The 19,708-nt window shown below is 44.5% G+C and overlaps 1 protein-coding gene across 1 annotated transcript in view; it reads left to right on the top strand.

The window, feature by feature from the left end:
• LOC144684249 (doublecortin domain-containing protein 1-like) overlaps nt 1–19,708 on the top strand; it is a 337,405-nt gene that overhangs the window by 180,910 nt on the left and 136,787 nt on the right. The window contains exons 13-16 of the mRNA XM_078547886.1: nt 4,256–4,366; nt 6,468–6,614; nt 9,836–9,957; nt 11,836–11,896. Coding sequence (XP_078404012.1) covers nt 4,256–4,366; nt 6,468–6,614; nt 9,836–9,957; nt 11,836–11,896 — 441 coding nt within the window. The remainder of the gene's footprint in view (nt 1–4,255; nt 4,367–6,467; nt 6,615–9,835; nt 9,958–11,835; nt 11,897–19,708) is intronic.

Here is a 19,708-nt window from a genome sequence, read left to right as displayed (position 1 = left end):
TGGAGGCGAGCGGGCCGAGCGTGAACTTTGCACATGCGCGCGAGTGAGCACCGCATAATCCCCCTGAGGCAAAGAACCGCCTCAGGGAGAGATGAAGAGGTATAACAAAAAATAATCATGAAAATGTTATAAAACATGTCCCCTCATGTGACATGAGCAGGGACCTGTTATCAATTCGATTGCAAAACTTTTATTTTATTTTAATTTGCTTTTGGAAACCTCATCCCGCCCGTGACTGAGGTTTCCAAAAAAACGCAAAGGCCGCTTGCCTTTTCGTTGCCTGCCAACCATTAGGTTGGATGGGCAGCAAAACATTTAGCTTAATTGATTATTTAATGGCCTTAACATGCCTTTTAATTGTCAGCGGATGCGCTACTGACTCCGGTGCGTGCCTGCCGACCGAACTGTCATGCGACTGCACGTTGACGTTGGCACGCTCGGCTGGCATCAATGCACGTCATTTCACGCTTGACTGGGTCGGGTGCGCGACCACCCGCCGAACGAAAATTCCTACCCTAGGTTCCCAACGTGCAGCAGTGGGAAATGTACCCGCCAGTGACGGGTGGAGTGGACGATTGCAAACTGGCTTCACGGTGATATGAAGCTGATTTTTGCGATCTCCTGATGTTTTCCGCTATGACACCCGTCGCAAACGGGAGTGGACGATTCCTCCCTTAGTTAGGCACTGGTGAAGTGCGAAAGGAGCAGGACACTGATGAATGAGCACCCTAACTTGATCTCACACTCACAGACACCAGCTCAGATATCGGCACTGTGCATGCTTCAGGGGGTAGCATAGAGGCAAGATGTGCATATGGTCAGTGGTCTGCAGCAAGGAAAATGAATAGTGCAGGTGTCAGTTCCCCAGAGGGTGAGATTGCACATGAGTTCTGCTGCAGAGGACTCAGATAAGTACATCGATGAGGTGGTGTACAGAAAAAGGCCAATGCACATAGGAACGATTGGTGCATTGGCAGGCCCACCAGAAAGCCTGATGTTACTGTTAAGAAGCATGAAGGAATCTGGATCTAACATTACACAGGGCTTTGCATAGTGCTTGGAGACTACCTGTTTCAGCATGGAAGTGGTGGCCAACTCCTTGAGAACGTTTGCAGACACAACCACAAGGCAGTGTCTGGTGACCAATGTCTCAGTTCCTATTGCAGCACAGGCAAAAGCCACCCAACATTTCAGTGGCAATGTCACTGGACTAGTATTCCAGAAGCCCAGGGTAATGCTCTGGGGACCTGGGTTTGAATTCCATCATGGCAAATTTGAATCCAATAAAAATCTGGAATTAAAAGTCTGATGATGACGACAAAAGCATTGTTGACTGTTGTAAAAACCCACCTAGTTTAAAGAAGGAAATCTGCCGTCCTTACCTGGTCTGGCCTTTGTGTGACTCTGGACCCACAGCAATGTGGTTGACACTTAATGCTCTCTGAACAAGGGCAATTACACATTCCTCCCCCCCCTTACACCTACCTCCCTACTTGCTGCATTCTCCCCCGTTACACCCTCCTCCCCTCTGTACCATCAACCTCACTCCCCCCCGCACACCTTCATCCACTCCCTCCGAATCTCATCCCTCCTGACACTTTCGGTCCCCCGCCCCCCTCCCCCACCCCTGGTACACCTTCCTCTCCCACTCACAGCTGGACTTTCTTCTCCACCTCCCCCCACTCTGCCAATCATCTGTAGCAGCCCATGGCCAATCCCGTGATGTTCTGAAGCAGACCTGAGACATCAATGGAAACCTCCTGCCTTCGGTGAGCTGCTTTGCGGCGAAGCCATGTCCATGAGAATCCACCCAGCATGCAATGCACTTGTCCCTCCAGGGTCCGATAGCTGTAGGGCTCCAGATCTTCTGCTCCTTGGATATCCACGACCTGAACAAGGCCCTAATGTTAAGTCCTGACTTTTGCATGCCACACTTGTCCAGATGTGTTCTGGGCCAGCGTGTTTTCAAGCTGGCTTGATGGTAGATTTGGTGTGGTGGGATGATTCAGGTCCGGCCTTACCTTGCATCCCATTACCAGGCTGCAAAGCGGGTTCACGCCGGCCTCCAGTGGGATTAGCGTTCTGTCATGGGAGACACCATCGGATGATCCCGCTGTGCTTTCATGCTGACATGAAACTGATTTTTGGCCTTCTCGCCATATTGTACCCCCCTGCCCACCCGCCATGATGCCCGCCGCCAACGGTGCTGGAAAATTCTGGCCACAGTTTTCACACAAGTGTGATTGTTTTTTTAAATTTATTTGTTCACAGGATGTGGGCATCACTGGCTAGGTCAGCATCCATTGTCAACACCTAATTGCCCTTGAGATGGTGGTCGTGGTGAGCTGCATTCTTGAGCCGCTGCAGTCCACTGATATAGGTATGCCCAATGTGCTGTTAGGAAGGGATTTTCAGGATTTTGACCTAGTGACAGTAAAGGAATGGTGATATAGTTCCAAGTCAGGATGGTGTGTGGCTTGGAGGGGAACTTACAGGTGGCAGTGTTCCTGAGCATCTGCTGCCTCCTTCTAAGTGGTAAAGGTCACGAGTTTGGAAGGTGCTGTTGAAGGAGCCTTGGTGAGTTGCTGCAGTATATCCTGTAGATGATGCACACTGCTGCCACTGTGTTTCAGTGGTGGAGGGAGTGGATGTTTAAGACGATGGATGGGTTGCCAATCAAGTGGGCTGCTTTGCCCTAGATGGTGATGAGTTTCTTGAGTGTTGGGGGAGCTGCATTCACCCAGGCAAATGGAGAGTATTCCATCACACTCCTAACTTGTGCCTTGTAGATGGTAGACAGGCTTTGTGAAGTCAAAAGGTGAATTACTTGCCACAGAGTTCTCAACCTCTGGCTTGCACTTGTAGCCAGAGTATTTATATGACTCGTCCAGTTTAGTTTCTCATCAATGCTAACCCCCAGGATATTGATAGTGGGGGATTCAGCAATAGTAATGCCATTGGATGTCAAGAGGTGATGGTTAGATTCTCTCTTGTTAGAGATGGTCATTGCATGACACTTGTATGGCGAGAATGTTACTTTGCCACTTATCAGCCCAAGCCTGAATGTTGTTCAGGTCTTGCTCCATATGGACGCGGACTGCTTCAGTATCTGAGGAGTCGCAAATGGTGCTGAAATCGTGCAACCATCAGTGAATATCCCCACTTCTGATCTTATGATGGAAGGAAGGTCACTGATGAAGCAGCTGAAGATGGTTGGGCCTAGGACACTACCCTGAAGAACTCCTGCAGCGATATCCTGGACTGAAATGATTGATTTCCAACAACCACAACCATCTTCTTTTGTGCTGATATGACTCCAGCCAGTGGAGAGTTTTCCCCTTGATTCCCATTGACTTCAGTTTTGCTGGGACTCCTTGATGCCACACTCAGTCAAATACTGCCTTGATGTCAAGAGCAGTCACTCCCATCTCACCTCTTGAGCTTGGCTCTTTTTGCCTATATTGAACCAAGGGGTCAGGAGCTGAATGGTCCTGGTGGAACCTAAACTGACTGGCAGTGAGCAGTTTGTTGCTGAGTAAGTGCTGCTTAATAGCACTGTCGACGACCCCTTCCAACACTTTGCTGATGATCAAGGGTAGATTTATGGAATGGTAATTGACCGGGTTTGATCTGTCCTGCTTTTTGTGGAATATGCTATCTGAAAGGGTGGTGGAAGGAGACTCCATAGTAACCTTCAAAGGGGAACTAGTGATATAGTTGAGAAGTAAAATTTTTCAGGGCTGTGGGCAAAGGGTGGAAGTGGGTCTACTTGGACAGTTTTTTCAGAGTCAATGTGCCACATGGCCTCCCTAAGATTTTATGGACAGTCTGTGGGATTTTTTACATTCAACCTAACAGTTTAATCTGAAAATTTACACCTGTGACTATATAGTATGCCTTCAATCTTGTACTGAAGTACTAATCGACATTATGTGTCTAGTGGAGCTTCCTCCACTGATGACCTTCTGTTTCAGAGGAAAAAGTGCTACCAAATCATGAAGCTGATATCAAATAGAGGCAGTAAGTGGTTGAAAACGGAACTTTTCTCCTTTAAGAGGGATAGATTCCAACACTTCTGCCTAGGAAGATTCCAACTGTTTTGGCTCATGTCCCATTTTATTTAAGTGAAGGAAATGCAGCCAAAAATGTTATTCTACAAATTTTATGGAAAACAAGTCTTTAAAGAATTAGTTAAAGTGAGGTTGATAGAATGCACAAAAGATTTTAAACATGTAATTGACTTTGTAGGTGTGAGACTTGGGAAGTGTGCACAGAATTCCCAGAAAACTATAACTGGACACAAATGAATCAATCCTGTCATGAAAAGATGGACATGACACAGAACTATCACTTCCTTCAATGGAAGGTAGGTACTACATGGGTTCAATTGTTAACCAAATCTGGCATGGTTTTATTTGCAATATTTATTACGTTCGAACTGAAAACCTTCAACCCTACTCCATTGACTTAACTATGGCAGCAGAGGCACTGGTGACCTCTGTTCCTGGCCCTGCTTAGGGTCAAGTCAAAGACAAATGGTTTAAATATTTTCAATACATGCCTGTGACAGTATTGTCACTTTTAGAGTACTTGCTAGAGGGAGTGCAGGAAATGGGATATCGCCCAACTTCCATCTTCAGTGCCAATGCCATTGTTTTGGTCCTGCAGAACTCACCTTCCTCGTAGCTTCTGCATATGGATTGTCATTGTGGACAGACAGTTTATGGTCCCCGTGTTCCTTATTAATATTAGTAAAGGCACTGTCACACCTGTATGGTTAACAGTTTTGCCGCAACTGTTTGTCAGTGTGTGCATAACAATGGAAAGTTAGGTTACATTAAGGCCTTTTTGATCTTCATAAACTGCTCTATGGATTGGTACCAGACCAATTTGGATGATATAGACTATCCATGATGTGCCTGTTCTGGGATATCCCAATGTTTGATAGTATTCTTTTGCTGAGAGATGGGTGAATGATCTGCGTGGAGAATCATATCTGGGTTGCTTTGAACAGTCTAGTGTGTGATGAGAGCATGAGAGCAGTGCAGTATGATTTATTTTTCTGGTTTTGTTTTCATCAAGTATTACAGAGTGAATAGATGAAAGATAAAATTTATTCCCACTGTTGCTAATTACGCCATCCATCTATATATAAAAATCTTGTGCCAAGTGTGTGTGTGTGTGTGTGTGTGTGTGTGTTTACATGCACACGTGCATGTGCCCTCCAACACAGACCCTGGCAGAGCTTGTAGGTTCAGTGGAAGGGCATCTCGGTTACATGGGGCAGAAGGATTCTTGTGACACTTTAGGTGCATGTCTGGGGCCCATCTTCTCTGCCCAACTGGAAAGCCTAGAACTTGCCCAATTTTTGAGCAGGATAAGGGGAAGATTGTCCAGAACCCATGCAGCCTGTCATCAATCCTTTGGTTAGAGAGCTAGACTACTTTCCTCTCCTGGATGCACTCCCCCGCCCCACCAACCCCACCACCCATCTGGATGGTGGTATATTAACAGCCGGCCTTCACCAAGGCCTCTATCAATGCCTCTCTATTATTATTATTGAGGAAATACTCAAGAGCATCTAAGAGTGATTGGCCTATCAATCTTCCCTTCCTATGGGAAAGGGCCCCACCCATGTCCATCGCCTCTCCATGATGGTAGAGCTTGGATCAGGAACTCATCATTAGATGAATGACAGGCACGAGCATTTGGCTCAGTGTTTTGTCTTATAGCACTGTACATCACCTACTTCACCTAATATCTGTTGGGAGTGGGGGGAGGAAGGCATTCAAGTTAAGAGTAGCTACAGAAGCCAGCATAGTTTAAGCCACTCCCTCTCAATTGAGTTACAGCAAAGAGGCAGGAGTTACAACAAACTTTCCATAACAGAAGAGATTATCGGGCATAATTGGTAATCAAATTAATGTTATTTTGGCAAGTACTATATTGGAAATGTAAAACATGCACGAGAAATTGCAGCTTTAAAGGGTTAATGGTTGGCTACATTAGAGGATATGCCCTTTTAAATATCACTGACAATAACAAACTGCCTGCTGATACAATTATGCATTGTGTTACCCCATGTCAACTAGATTTGACTCCCCTTTTTTTCCTATTTAACGAGTGTTTCAATATGTTTCTTTTCTCTCTCGAGAAATAAGCTTATAATTAGTCTTTACTGCCGTGTAGCTCCAAGCTGCTGGCTCCAGCAGTTTGTCTGATTGTAAAGCTGCAACGTTTTGTGCTTTGACCTGCTGTTTGGCGTCTTCTGTGCTATAAACAACACTGCTTTGTGGTGTGTTTATCTTCACTGGGGCTGATAAGTGCCATTTTAAATGTAAGTTAGGAAAGAATGAAAACCAGAGCCAAAGATTCAGATGGAGTGGTGGAGGTGAGAGCCAGTAAAAATAGGATGAAAGCATGAAAGAAAAATGCCAACCCAATGTCTTTTTATGCTTTACAAATAGAATGATCCCCAGCTGGTGGTATACCCTTCGATTACAATCGAAAACAGGAGTGAGAAAGCCGTTTCCTTTAAAAAGGAGCAAAGGAAAAACAGGACTTCAGAAGGAGTGTCAAAGTGGTCTTTTTCTTATATGTGGGTTATTGCAAAGGTACTGAACTGGTCAAATACTATGTCATAATGATTAGATCCAGATTTAAAAAGGCTGAAACTTTTCATAATATTGCAAAATATATCCTAGAAGGGGAAAATGCATCGCACATGAATCAGCTTAAAATTGCTGTAAGGTGAGTAAAGAGAAAGATTAACAAAATAAAACAACCACATCGAGGGGATATGTAGCTATAGGGAGAACAGGACAGTGGGATTTATTTTTCAACTGCTCCAGCAAAAAGCCAGCTTAGACATCATGGACCAAGTACCCTTCTTCTGTGCTGTAAACATCTTTGGTTCTATGAGAAATAATTTGATAAGGAAAGCATTGTGAAAACAAAATTGTAAATAGGTTGAACAATCTTTTTTTTGAAATGCCATGATGTTTATATCTTGCATCTTAGAACATTTTGCTTTAAAAGGTTCCAAAGAATTAAAAGGGTCTTGCAGGAGTGGAGGAGAAAGTCTATCCAGAGACGAATGTCAGAAAATGCACGTGTAAGGACAGGACTGGGCTTCATTGTGATGGGTCCCTTCAAGGCTCAGCAGCCATTTGTTAACACTGTCAAGAATGGCACATGAGCAAATTGCCAGTACCTGTGGAATCATATTGTACCAGGGGGATCAGCATTCTGGAAGGGTGAAGAATTGAAAACATTTTGCTTTGAAAAATATTATCCTGCAAACTATATGAACTGGATGAATTAGGATAGCAGAATCATTTAAAAGCACCACTGGCATCATGGCTGAAGAGGTTTCTGATTGGAGTATCTGAATATAGGGGTATATTTTTCAATTGGATTCGCAGCTGTATTAAAACAGACAAGGAATGTGGTGCAAAGGCACTCAGTGTTTGTACCAGCTATGTCCCATTATATGCAGGGCAAGATAATATAAAGAGAGTAAAACTGTTTTACTTTCAGAATTCAGTCTCAGATTTCCAGGGACAAATAAATGTCACCTGGGCTTTTAATGTGTCTTTTCTCAATAGTTTGCACTCCTGCTTACAGACCCCAAGAACCAACAAAATATTCCTGAGATGAAAACCTTGCTTTTTTTAAAGCCTGTGGTGTCTTGTGCTATGGCTCCTGTGTAAACGTAAAATGCAGTATCAAGTAATTGGAACAGGAATGAGTCATTCAATTCTTGAGTTTACTCTCCATTCAGTTTAATCATGGCAGATCTGTATCTTAACTCCATCTTTGCCTTGGTTTGATAACCCTTTGTACACCCTGCTTAACAAAATCTACCAATCTCAATTTTGAAGTTTTAAGTTGGCTCCCAACCTCAACACTCCCTTTTTGGGGAGTGTGTTCCAGATTTCACTGTTGGCCCACAATCATTTTGTTGCACCAAAGAGGATATGAAAGACCAGAAGACACGGAGTAATAGAGTCTTTATGGCTCAAGAGGAGGCCATTGACCTACTGGGACCATGCCAGCACTCTATAGAGCAAACCAGTCAATCCAATTCCTCCACTCTATCCCCATTGCTCTACAGGTTTATTTCCCTCAAGTGCCCACCCAATTTCCTTTTGAAATTATTCATCATCTCGATTTTTACCACCCTCCTAGGCAGCAAGTTCCATTTCATTACCACTGGCTGTGCAAAAAAGTCGTTCTTCATATTCCTCCTGCACCTCTTGCCCAAAACTTAAATCTGCATCCCCTAGTCCTTGTACCGTCAGCTAATGGGAACAGATGTTCTTTGTTTATCTTATCTAAACCTGTCATAATCTTGTACTTCTCTATCAAATCTCCCCTTAATCTCTTTTGCTCCGAGGAGAATAACCCCAGCTTCTCCAACCTAACCTGGTAGCCAAAATCCATCATCCCTAGAACCACTCTGGTAAATCTCCTCAGCACTCTCTCAAGGACCCTTGCATCCTTCCTAAATTGTGGTGACCAGAACTAGAATATTCCATCTGTGGCCTAACCAGAGCATTATAAAGGTTCAGCTTAACTTTGTTGCTTTTGTACTCAATAGCTTTATTTATGAATTCCAAGATTCCATATGTTTTACTAGCCTCCCTCTCAATGGGCTGGATTTTTGTGGAGTCAGGGAGACTCTGTGAAGGGGTGAAAATGGCGATTGGTGGAATCCGATTCCAGGATTCCCGATCCCATTCCTGAGGTTTCTGATTTTCAGTAGACCTGGCTAGCTCCATTTTTGGGATAGGCATGTCCTAACCCTCCGCAATTTTCATGGAGTTGGCCCAGATTTTCAGAGTCGTTTTTCATGGTACCTCAGAGGTGTCATGAGCCATACTCTGCATGAGGGGATCTTTTGAAAGGTAAGTTCAAAAGGTCCTGCCCATGGCCCCGTGCCAGGTATGGCACTTCCATGTCCATTCACCCACTAAACACTGTGTAGAACCAATTAACTCTATAGTGACAATAGGATGTATAAAAATGCTTTAAATATCAGTCATTCATTAATAACATTCCACTTTCTTAAAAAAAAACTACTTTTTTACTGCAGGCCAATAAAAGTATCAATCATCCAGGCCATTAAAGTATCAATAGCAGAAACTGCAAGCACTTGAAAACTCTTTATCTTGTGTAAATAAACATATTGCAATTGACAGAAGAGATCAGAGAGCTAGAGCTATTAGTCAAGCAATATTTTCCCTGGGGCTTTAACTGTTTTAACAGTCTGATGGATTTCTGGGCTCTCAGCCAAGCCTCATTATGCAGTCTTGACCTCAAAGATGAAAATCCAGCCCAATGTTTCTTGCCATCTTCAAAGTCTATGCACATGAACCCCCAGGCCCCTCTGTTCCTGCCCACTGTTTAGAACTGTGCCATAAAGTATGTATTGCCTCTCCCCATCCCTTCTGTCAAAATGTATCAACTCACACTTCTACGTTAAATTCCATCTGCCACTTGCCTGTCCATTCTGCTAGCTTATCTATGTCCTATTGCAGTTGATTGGTATCATCTTCACTGTCAGCTACACCTACAAGTTTGGTATCATTGGCAAAGTTTGAAATTTTGTTCTGCATTCCAATGTCCAAGTCATAGGGAGATCTGTCGTGAACTCCAAAATACCACCATGGTTTTATGGGAGGTCACTGATTACAAACAGGCCTAAGTTGAGCATGGTGTTTCACTTTCTGAGAGTAGTAATGTCCTAACCAGTTCAAGCATAATGACCTCACCTATTCTTTTGCTTCTTTTCTCTTACTTGCCTCTTTCTTTGTGTGGAATGGATGCAAAGGCTGGAATGATCCTGTGTCGTGCTGTGCCACATCTCTGTCTTGCTGTTAGTGATCAACATGTCCGGTTGAAGAGTGAGGCTAACCTTGATTTGGAAGGATATAAGTTAGTTGTGCAGAAAAGGTACAGTATTCCTTCACTAGTGAAATCATTAAATCTATTTGTGATATGCCATGCATACAGTTTAAATATATATACTGTATATTTCTATCTTTTATTTGAAGAACGGAATTAACCAATATTTTCTGACTTCAGTGCAATAAAATGATTCCTAAAATGTGGAATTCAGGATAATTGTATTTAAATGTCTTTTACTCTCAAAATTATGATAATAAGTTGACGGGAGAGTAAAAATTAATATTGGTGATTACAGTAAACAAATACTTAATATTGTTGTGTGACACTCTTTTATCTGCTGTTTTAATGGAGATGTCACCAGGTTAACACCTTCATTAAAATAGTGAAGAAGAAGAATGTCACCCCCACCCTATGAACGTTCATCGGTTATTATCGCTATCTGTAATGCTAATTGACTTTTGGGTCTGTGACAATATCAGTTTGACACCATTGGGTTAACATCCACTTACACCAAATGCATGGGTCATCTGGGTTAGAGCTGTAGGAATATTTTTTTAACCCCTTTGTGTCTGACGTCTCCTGCTGGTTCCCTCATTTGTGAACATCTGATTTATGGCAACCGTGACTACTCCAAGACACAGTCAATAGGGGTTGATGTCCAGAAGCTCGGGAGAGTCACATAAAGAGAAGTCACCAGAGCAGTTCGTTCACAATTGCACTTTGGGGTGAATATTATTATTTTTAACAAACCTGGAAGAAAGTGAGCAAATATAAAACCACCTTCCAAAACAAAAGTGCCAAACATTTTCCTTTTTTAAAGTTGTAATAATGACGTTATGGTTCTGTTCCTGTGTCTTACTGCGCAGCATCCCCAGACTGGGGAGCAAGGGTTGGTCAATCAGTCTGGTGTTAGTCCACCATCAGTGTTGCTCTTGAGCAAGTTGGGCAGGTAGATATGGTGAGTCAAGCGAAGATTCCCCTTCCCTTTCTCTTCCATGACTGTGTTTATTATGATTACCACACAGCGTGATTTCAATCCAGTAAGCTTAGAGTTATGGAGCAGGAATTACTGTTGACAGTGTTGTACAAATGCTCAATATGTTCACAACAAATCTCTTTGTCCAACATTTTAATGAAGGCATTCCTTGCCCATTTATTTGGGTTAAAATATATGGCCTAGTATACTGTTAACATAGCAGAGAGAAAAAATGATTAGGAGTGGTTTGAGAGTTGGCAGGAAAACATCCACAACAGGTTTTTCTACCCTGTAGTTATATTGAGCAGACGTATTTCCATATTTCTTCTTGGGCTGTGGTGACACTGACAAAAACCACATATATTGCCCATTCTTTATTGCCCTGAGAAGTCAATGCTGGTGGCGGGTATTGAACTTTACAACTTAGTAGCTTGCTGCTCCACTTCTGAAGGCATTGAGAGTCAATCATTTAGTGAATTAGAATGTAGTCCAGACTGATTAGGTGTGGCTGGGTCCAGTCCCTGAAGGGCAATAAGTGAACCAGTTGGCTGTTTTACAATTGTCTGGCAACTTTCATGATTGTTTCCAGCCCACAAATGGCCCGATTTATTGGGATAAAAATTTGCCAGGCGATGACATAATAAGCGGCAGCATCATATGTACTACCTATATTTCCTGCTCAATATTCCGTTCCATTAATGTCAGGAAAACTAAATGTCAGGCAGAGACTTTATGGGCAATCAATGCATTACCACCTATTTGTGCTGCCGCTTAATCTTCATTTCTACCTTTCAGTCAAGGTATATTTGTACTCCTGACCTTTACCTTACCTTTACTTTGCTAATCCAGCTTTATAACCACTGCACTACTGCAACCTTATAAGATGACGTTCATAATCTTTACATAATACAGAGTTTTGACGCTTTCTTTTATTTTTCTCTCCACAGGACGAGACAAAGTCCACATCAGCAGTGGGGGTTTAGCACAGCCGGTCACATTTACTCGACGGTTTGTGTTGCATCTTCTACTTTGAAATATATCATTTATATTAAGAGCTGTAGTGTGACCACTGCAGCAGTTGCTGTTTCTGCTGGGATCAGGGATCCTAATCTCTTTCACAGGTGACAGATTTGCTCAGTTCACTAGTAGCGAAATTGCAAGGGTCTCTTTAATAAATGCACCCATAATTTTGCCATGAACAGTGAACCCAGAGGAAATCCTGCCATGGAACAAAGCTTACATAGTTTATATAACTTGGAACGTATTTTGAGCTCAACAGGTAATAGAAAATCAAAGTGTTCATTTGAACATTTCTCCACACTTTTAGAATGTATTTTTTTTTTTAGGTTCCTCTCTCTATTATACCAATCTATTGCTGAGATTGGTATCCTGAGCAGGTATTCTGCTTCCAGCTCTTTTTGTATCTAAGGAGTACTGGAGATTGAGCTCACTGGCCAATTTTACCACTCTGTGTGATCAAGTTCCTCCTTTCTCCCCATGATTCCAGTTTGATTAGGAATTATGGATGTGCACCTTTGCCTATGGCTGTATATTTTGCCTGGAGTGTGTATTACCTGCAGAGTACCTGATGATCCATGAAATTGGAGGGAAGGAGGAGAGAAACCAGATATATTCAAACCAGTGTTGTTCATATATACTGGAAACTGTGATGAAATACACTGGGTCCTAATTGGGAAGCTTCAGGAACTCTGCCAAAAATAGGCACACTGCGTAAGGAGTAGAGCTTTTCTCTATATCCCACTTCTCGGAAAGAAAGACTTGCATTGATATTGTGCTTTTTGTGACCAGCCAATGATGTACTTTTGAAACGTAGTCACTGTTGTCATGTAGGAAACGGGGAAGCCAATTCGCATGCAACAAGCTCCCACAAACAGCAATGTGATAATGACCAGATAATCTGTTTTTGTGATGTTGACTGAGGGATAAATATTGGGCAGGACACCAGGGATAACTCCCCTGCTCTTCTTCAAAATAGTGCCACGGGATCCTTTACATCCACCCGAGTAGGCAGATAGGACTTTGGTTTAATGCCTCATCAGAAAGACGACACCTCCGACAGTGCAGCACTCCCTCAAAACGGTTCTGGAATATCAGCCTTGATTTTTGTGCTCAAGTCCTGGAGTGGGACTTGAACCTCAAAAGTTATAGCTCAGAGGTTAGAGGGCTAGCCAGGACTGATGCCAATGAAGTTAGAAGCCTAGAAATTATCCTTGGTTAATGTCTGGCATCTAGTGTCATCAGTGGTAATGTCTGTCCTGAAATAACAGATGGTAAATGCTGTAGAAATTAGTTGGGCATGCATTTGCCCACTAATATTGCGATCAGTAGTTTCTAGACTGTGGTATTGCTTATTTAACTCTGAGTACTGAAATCATCTGCTAAGTTTGGATATGCACATGCAATTTTTGGCTTTACTTACAAATCAAATATTCTGTCAACTCTGAATAAGTAATCTAAACTAGGATTAAATGGAAGGAAAGAACATTCCAACATTCACTAAATGAAATACAATTTATCTTGAAAAGGTTACCAGCCTTGTCTCACTGGTAGCATTGCTGCCTCTGAATCACAAGGACTTATTAAACAAGTAGGCCAGCGTTTTCATCTTGAGGCGGGAGCGGGTCTGGAAGGTCAAGTGCTGCAACTTCTCGCTAGTGACTGGCATGCTGGTTTGCTGGCATGTTCCCCCCTCTGGCTCCTTTTCAATGAGCAGCTTTTGGGTGGGGGGGTGACGGCTGCCTGCCCGGTGGTGGTGGATAGGCAATTAAAGTGCCGGTTGACGGCACTCTTCACGTTTGGCTTGGATTTTCTCGACGGTGGATGGACCCCCTGAGGTAGGTGGAGCTCAAAGATGGAATGGTGGAGGCCTCCTGGCGGCAGACCATGGGATTTTGGGCAGGGGCAGGGGGGGTGGGGGTGCGTGGTGCTGCCAGAGGATCATCCTAAAACACCAGACATGCCTCAGTTTGTCGCACCTTCACCTCTGAGCCACAAGATTCTGGTTTCAAGTCCTACTCCAAGACTTGATCATAAAAATGAAGGCTGACGCTTAGTGCAATACTGATGGAATACTGCGTTGTTGGAGGTGCCATCTTTCATGTGAGATGGTATACCAAGGCCTCATGTACCTTTTTGGGTGTATGAAAAGAATCCCATGGCACTATTGCAAGGGATTCCCTCTCCACTACGATAGTTTGGCAGCTGTGGCCACAGTATATTTGGTATAATTTAAGTCTTCAGAGAGTGCCTCCACTTTGAGGTGCCCTTGTGGTTTCCTACCTACAGCAGCAGCACCCACGTCTTCCAAAGGAGCTACTGGTCATCCACAGCCTGGGGTGTCCCATTGGCCCTCCTGGCTGTGGAGCCCACTCTTTGCCCTTAATTTGATGGGACTCCTGAGGCAGTCTCTTAATTGGCCTCCTCCTAGAAATTCTCCTCCAGGCTGCTGCCATGGTCACCTTCAAGCTCCCAATCCGGAATTCAGCCTGGCATCAAGATCAGGAGCCTGGAACTAAAATTCATCCTGTATTCTTGGCTTTTTTTTTTGATTCATTCATGGGATGTGGGCTTCACTGGCTGGGTCAGCATTTATTGCCCATCCCTAGTTGCCATTGAGAAGGTGGTGGTGAGCTGTCTCCTTGAACGATGCAGACCATGTGGTGTATGTACATCCACAGTGTTGTTAGGAAGGGAGTTCCAGGATACTGACCCAGCGACGGTGAAGGAACAGCGATATATTTCCAAGTCAGGATGGTGAGCGACTTGGAGGGGACCTTCCAGGTGGTGGTGTTCCTATCTATCTGTTGCCCTTGTCCTTCTAGATAGTAGTGGTCATGTGTTTGGAAGGTGCTTTTGAAGGAGCCTTGGAGAATTCCTGCAGTGCATAGTGGGAGAGAATTCTCCCCCCCTGTTGGGGGGGGTTGTGCAGAGGCGGGCGTGGGCGGACGCAGACCCAATCGGCATCCCCGGTTGGGTCCACGGTGCCATTTTACGTGGGTGGGCCAATTAAGGCCCACCCAGCGTGACACGCACCTGGAAGTGCTGTGCGCTCCCTGTGCGGGCGGGGGTGGGGTGGTGTTCCCTGAGCCGGGAGTGCGCTCTTTCTTTTTTGCACAGAAATCACCCTGAGACACAGAGATGCCTCAGGGAGGTAAGTTTCAAGTTTTAAATGCTTTAATAAAGAAAAAAAAAATTAAGAGATGTCCCCTCATGTGACAGTGTCACATGAGCTGGGACACGTCAATGAACTTTAATGAGAAAATGTATTTAATTTATAAACGCTTTGTGAAACCTCATCCTGCCCGTGGATGAGGTTCCATGAAAAATGTGAAGGCCGCCTGCCCACCAACCTTAAAGGTTGGACGGGTACCTTTCACAATAGCCTTAATTAGTTAATTAATGGCCTTAACAGGCCTTTGACAGTTTGGCGGGCTTGCAGCCAAGCCAGCTGCGTGCCCGCCGAACTGAAAGTCTAAATGATGCGCGGTGACGTCAGGATGCATGCCTGACGTCACCCTGCGTCATTTTACACCTCGACGAGTGGGCCCTGCCCCCGCTCACCAAGCTGAAAATTCTCCCCTTGTAGATGGTACACACTGCTGCTACTGTGCGTCAGTGGTGGAGGGAGTGAATGTTTGTGGATGTGGTGCCAATCAAATGGGCTGCTTTGTCCTGCATAGTGTTAAGCTTCTTGAGTGTTGTGGGAGCTGCACTCATCCAGGCAAGTGGGGAGTATTCCACCATACTCCTGACTTGTGCATTGCAGATGGTGAGCAGGCTTTGGGGATCAGGAGGTGAGTTACTCATCGCAGGATTTCTAGCCTCTGATCTGCTCATGTAACCACAGTATTTATATGGCTAGTCCAGTTCAGTTTCTGGTCAATGGTAACCCCCAGGATGTTGATAGGGGGGACTTAGTGATGGTAATGCCATTGAACATCAAGGGGCGATGATTATACTCTCTTGTTGGAGATGGTAATTGCCTGACACTTGTGCGGCATGAATGTTACTTGCCACCTGTCAGCCCAAGCCTGGATATTGTCCAGGTCTGCTGCATTTGGACATGGACTGCTTCAGTATCTGAGGAGTCATGAATGGTGCTGGACATTGCGCAATCATCGGTGAACATCCCCACTCCTGACCTTATGATGCAAGGAAGGTCATTGATGAAGCAGTTGAAGATGGTTGGGCCAAGGAAACTACCCTGAGAAACACCGGCAGTGATGTCCCTGAGCTGAGATGACTGACCTCTAACAACCACAACCATCTTCCCTTGTGCTAGGTATGACTCCAGCCAGCAGAGAGTTTTTCCCCTGATTCCCATTGACTCCAGTTTTATTGGGGCTCCTTGATGCCACACTCCGTCAAATGCAGCCTTGATGTCAAGGGCAGTCACTCTCACCTCACCTTGGGAGTTCAGCTCTTTTGTCCATGTTTGAACCAAGGCTGTAATGAGGTCAGGAACTGAGTGGCTCTGGCAGAACCCAAACTGGGCGTCAGTGAGCAGGTTATTGCTAAGCAAGTGCAGCTTGATAGCACTGTTGATGATCCCTTCCATTATTTTACTGATGATTGAGAGTAGACTGATGGGGCAGTAATTGGCTGGGTTGGATTTGTTCTGCTTTTTGTGTACAGGACATACCTGGGCAATTTTCCACATAGCCAGGTAGATGCCAATGTTGTAGCTGTACTGGAACAGCTTGGCCACGGGGGCACGGCAAGTTGTGGAGCACAAGTCTTCAGTACTATTGCCTGGGCCCATAGCCTTTGCAGCGTCCAGTGCCTTCAGCCATTTCTTGATATCATGTGGAGTGAATCGAATTGGCTGAAGACTGGCACCTGTGATGCTGGGGACCTCCGGAGCAGGCTGCTATTGATCATCCACTCGCACTTCTGGCTGAAGATTGTAACAAATGGCCCTGGCAGAAATATTTAAAATGTCCTTAGCCACGGGTGAGGTGCCGGAGGATTGGAAGGTAGCTCATGTTGTTCCGTTGTTTAAAAAAGGCTCCAAAATTAAATCAGGTTATTACAGGCCAGTGAGCCTGACGTCAGTCGTAGGTAAATTATTGGAAGGTGTTCTGAGAGATCGGATATATAATTATTTGGACAGCCAAGGGCTGATTAAGGATAGTCAGCATGGTTTTGTGCGTGGTAGGTCGTGTTAAACGAACCTTGTAGAATTTTTCGACGAGGTTACCAAGAAAGTAGATGAAGGAAAGGCTGTGGATGTTGTCTACATGGACTTTAGTAAGGCCTTTGACAAGGTCCCACATGGGAGATTAGTTCAGAAGGTTCAGACACTTGGTATCCATGGAGAGGTTGTAAACTGGATTCGAAATTGGCTGTGTGGGAGAAGACAGAGTGTGGTAGTGGATGATTGCTTCTCAGACTGGAGGTCTGTGACTAGTGGTGTGCCTCAGGGATCTGTACTGGGACCATTGTTGTTTGTTGTCTAAATCAATGATTTGGATGATAAAGTGGTGAATTGGATCAGCAAGTTTGCTGATGACACTAAGATTGGAGGCATTGTGGACAGCGAGGAAGGCTTTCAAAGCTTGCAGAGAGATCTGGACCAACTGGAAAAATGGGCCAGAAAATGGCAGATGGAATTTAATGTGGAAAAGTGTGAGGTGTTACATTTTGGAAGGTCAAACCAAGGTAGGACATACACAGTAAATGGTAGGGCACTGAGGAGTGCGGAGGAACAAAGGGATCTGGGAGTTCAGATACATAATTCCCTGAAAGTGGCGTCACAGGTAGACAAGGTTGTAAAGAAAGCTTTTGGCATACTGGCCTTCATAAATCAAAGTATTGAGTATAGGAGTTGGGATGTTATGGTGAGGTTGTATAAGACATTGGTGAAGCCAACTTTGGAGTATTGTGTGCAGTTCTGGTCGCCTAACTACAGGAAGGATATCAGTAAGATTGAGAGAGTGCAGAGAAGATTTACTAGGATGTTGTCGGGTCTTAAGGAGTTGAGTTACAGGGAAAGATTAAACAGGTTAGGACTTTATTCCTTGGAGCGTAGAAGAATGAGGGGAGATTTGATAGAAGTTTACAAAATTGTGAGGGGTATAGACAGAGTAGATGCGAGTAGGCTTTTTCCACTTAGATTAGGAGAAATAAACATGAGAGGACATGACTTTAGGGTGAAAGGGGAAAGGTTTAGGGGGAACATTAGGGGGAACTTCTTCACTCAGAGAGTGGTGAGAGTGTGGAACGAGCTACCATCTGACGTGGTAAATGCGGGCTCACTCTTAAGTTTTAAGAATAAATTAGATAGATACATGGATGGGAGAGGTCTGAAGGGTTATGGACTAGGTGCAGGTCAATGGGACTAGCGGAATAATATTTTGGCACAGACTAGAAGGGCCGAATGGCCTGTTTTCTGTGCTGTAGTGTTCTATGGTTCTATCTTTTCCACTGATGTGCTGCGCTCCTCCATCATTGAGGATGGGGATATTTGTGCAGCCTCCTCCTCCAGTGAGTTGTTTGATTGTCCACCACCATTCACGATTGGATGTGGTAGGATTGCAGAGCTTGGATCTGATACGTTGGTTGTGGGATCACTTAGCCCTGTCTATTATTTGCTGCTTATGCTGTTTGGCATACAGCTTCACACCTCATTTTTAGATATTCCTGGTGCTGCTCCTGGCATGCCTTCCTGCACATCATTGAATCAGGGTTGATCTCCTGGCTTGATGGTAATGGTAGAGTGAGGGATATGTGAGGCCATGAGATTACAGATTGTGTTCAAGTACAACTCTGCTGCTGGTCCACAGTGCCTCATGGATGCCCAGTCTTGTGTCGCTAGATCTGTTCAAAATCTATCCCATTTAGCACGGTGGTAGTGCCACACAACATGATGGAGGGTATCCTCAATGTGAAGGTGGGACTTTGTCTCCGCAACGACAGTGTGGTGGTCACTCCTACTGAAATTGTCATGGACAGATGCATCTGCTGCAAGCATGTGGGTGAGGACGAGGTCAAGTGTGTTTTTCCATCTTGCTGGCTCCCTCAGCCCCCACCGCAGACCCAGTCTAGCAGATATGTCATTTTGGGCTTGGCCAGCTCAGTCAGTAGTGGTGCTACCGAGCCACTCTTAGTGATGGACATTGAAGTCCCCCACCCAGAGTACATTCTGCGCCCTTGCCACCTGCTCTCCCAATTTTGGCACTAGCCCCCCAGACTTTAGTAAGGAGGACTTTGCAGGGTCGACAGGCCCTTGTTGTTTCTGGTGCCTAGGTTGATGCTGGGTGGTATGTCCAGTTTCATTCCTTTTCTATGACATTGTAGCGGTTTGATATAATTGAGAGGCTTGCTAGGCCATTTCAGAGTAAACCACATTGCTGTGGATCTGGAGTCACATGTAAGGAAGACAGATTTCCTCCCCTAAAGGGCATTAGTGAACCAGATGGGTTTTTACAGGGATTCGAACCCAAAGCATTACCCTGGGTCTCTGGATTACTAGTCCAGCGACAATACCACTACACCATCACCTCCTCTGACAATCTAATGCAGTACTGAGGAAATGCTGTACTGCTTCAGATGACATCTTTCAGAGGAGAGGCTAAATCGTGGCCTAGTCTGTCCTCTAAGGTGGATGTAAAAGATCCCTTGGCGCTAATCAAGGAAGAGTAGGGGTGTTCTGGTGTCCTGGCCAACAATTATGTTGACTAACATCATAAAAAGAGCATGATTTACTATTCATTTCATTGCTGTTCTTGGGGCCTTGCTATGTTTAAATTGGCCTCTGTGTTTCCCTATGTTACATTAATAACTCTGTTTTACTGGCTT

Source organism: Cetorhinus maximus, chromosome 9, assembly GCF_964194155.1.
Source record: "Cetorhinus maximus chromosome 9, sCetMax3.hap1.1, whole genome shotgun sequence".
Lineage (NCBI taxonomy): Eukaryota > Metazoa > Chordata > Chondrichthyes > Lamniformes > Cetorhinidae > Cetorhinus > Cetorhinus maximus.
The sequence above is the reverse complement of the archived record's forward strand: the minus strand, read 5'-3'. Positions and strand labels throughout refer to the sequence as shown.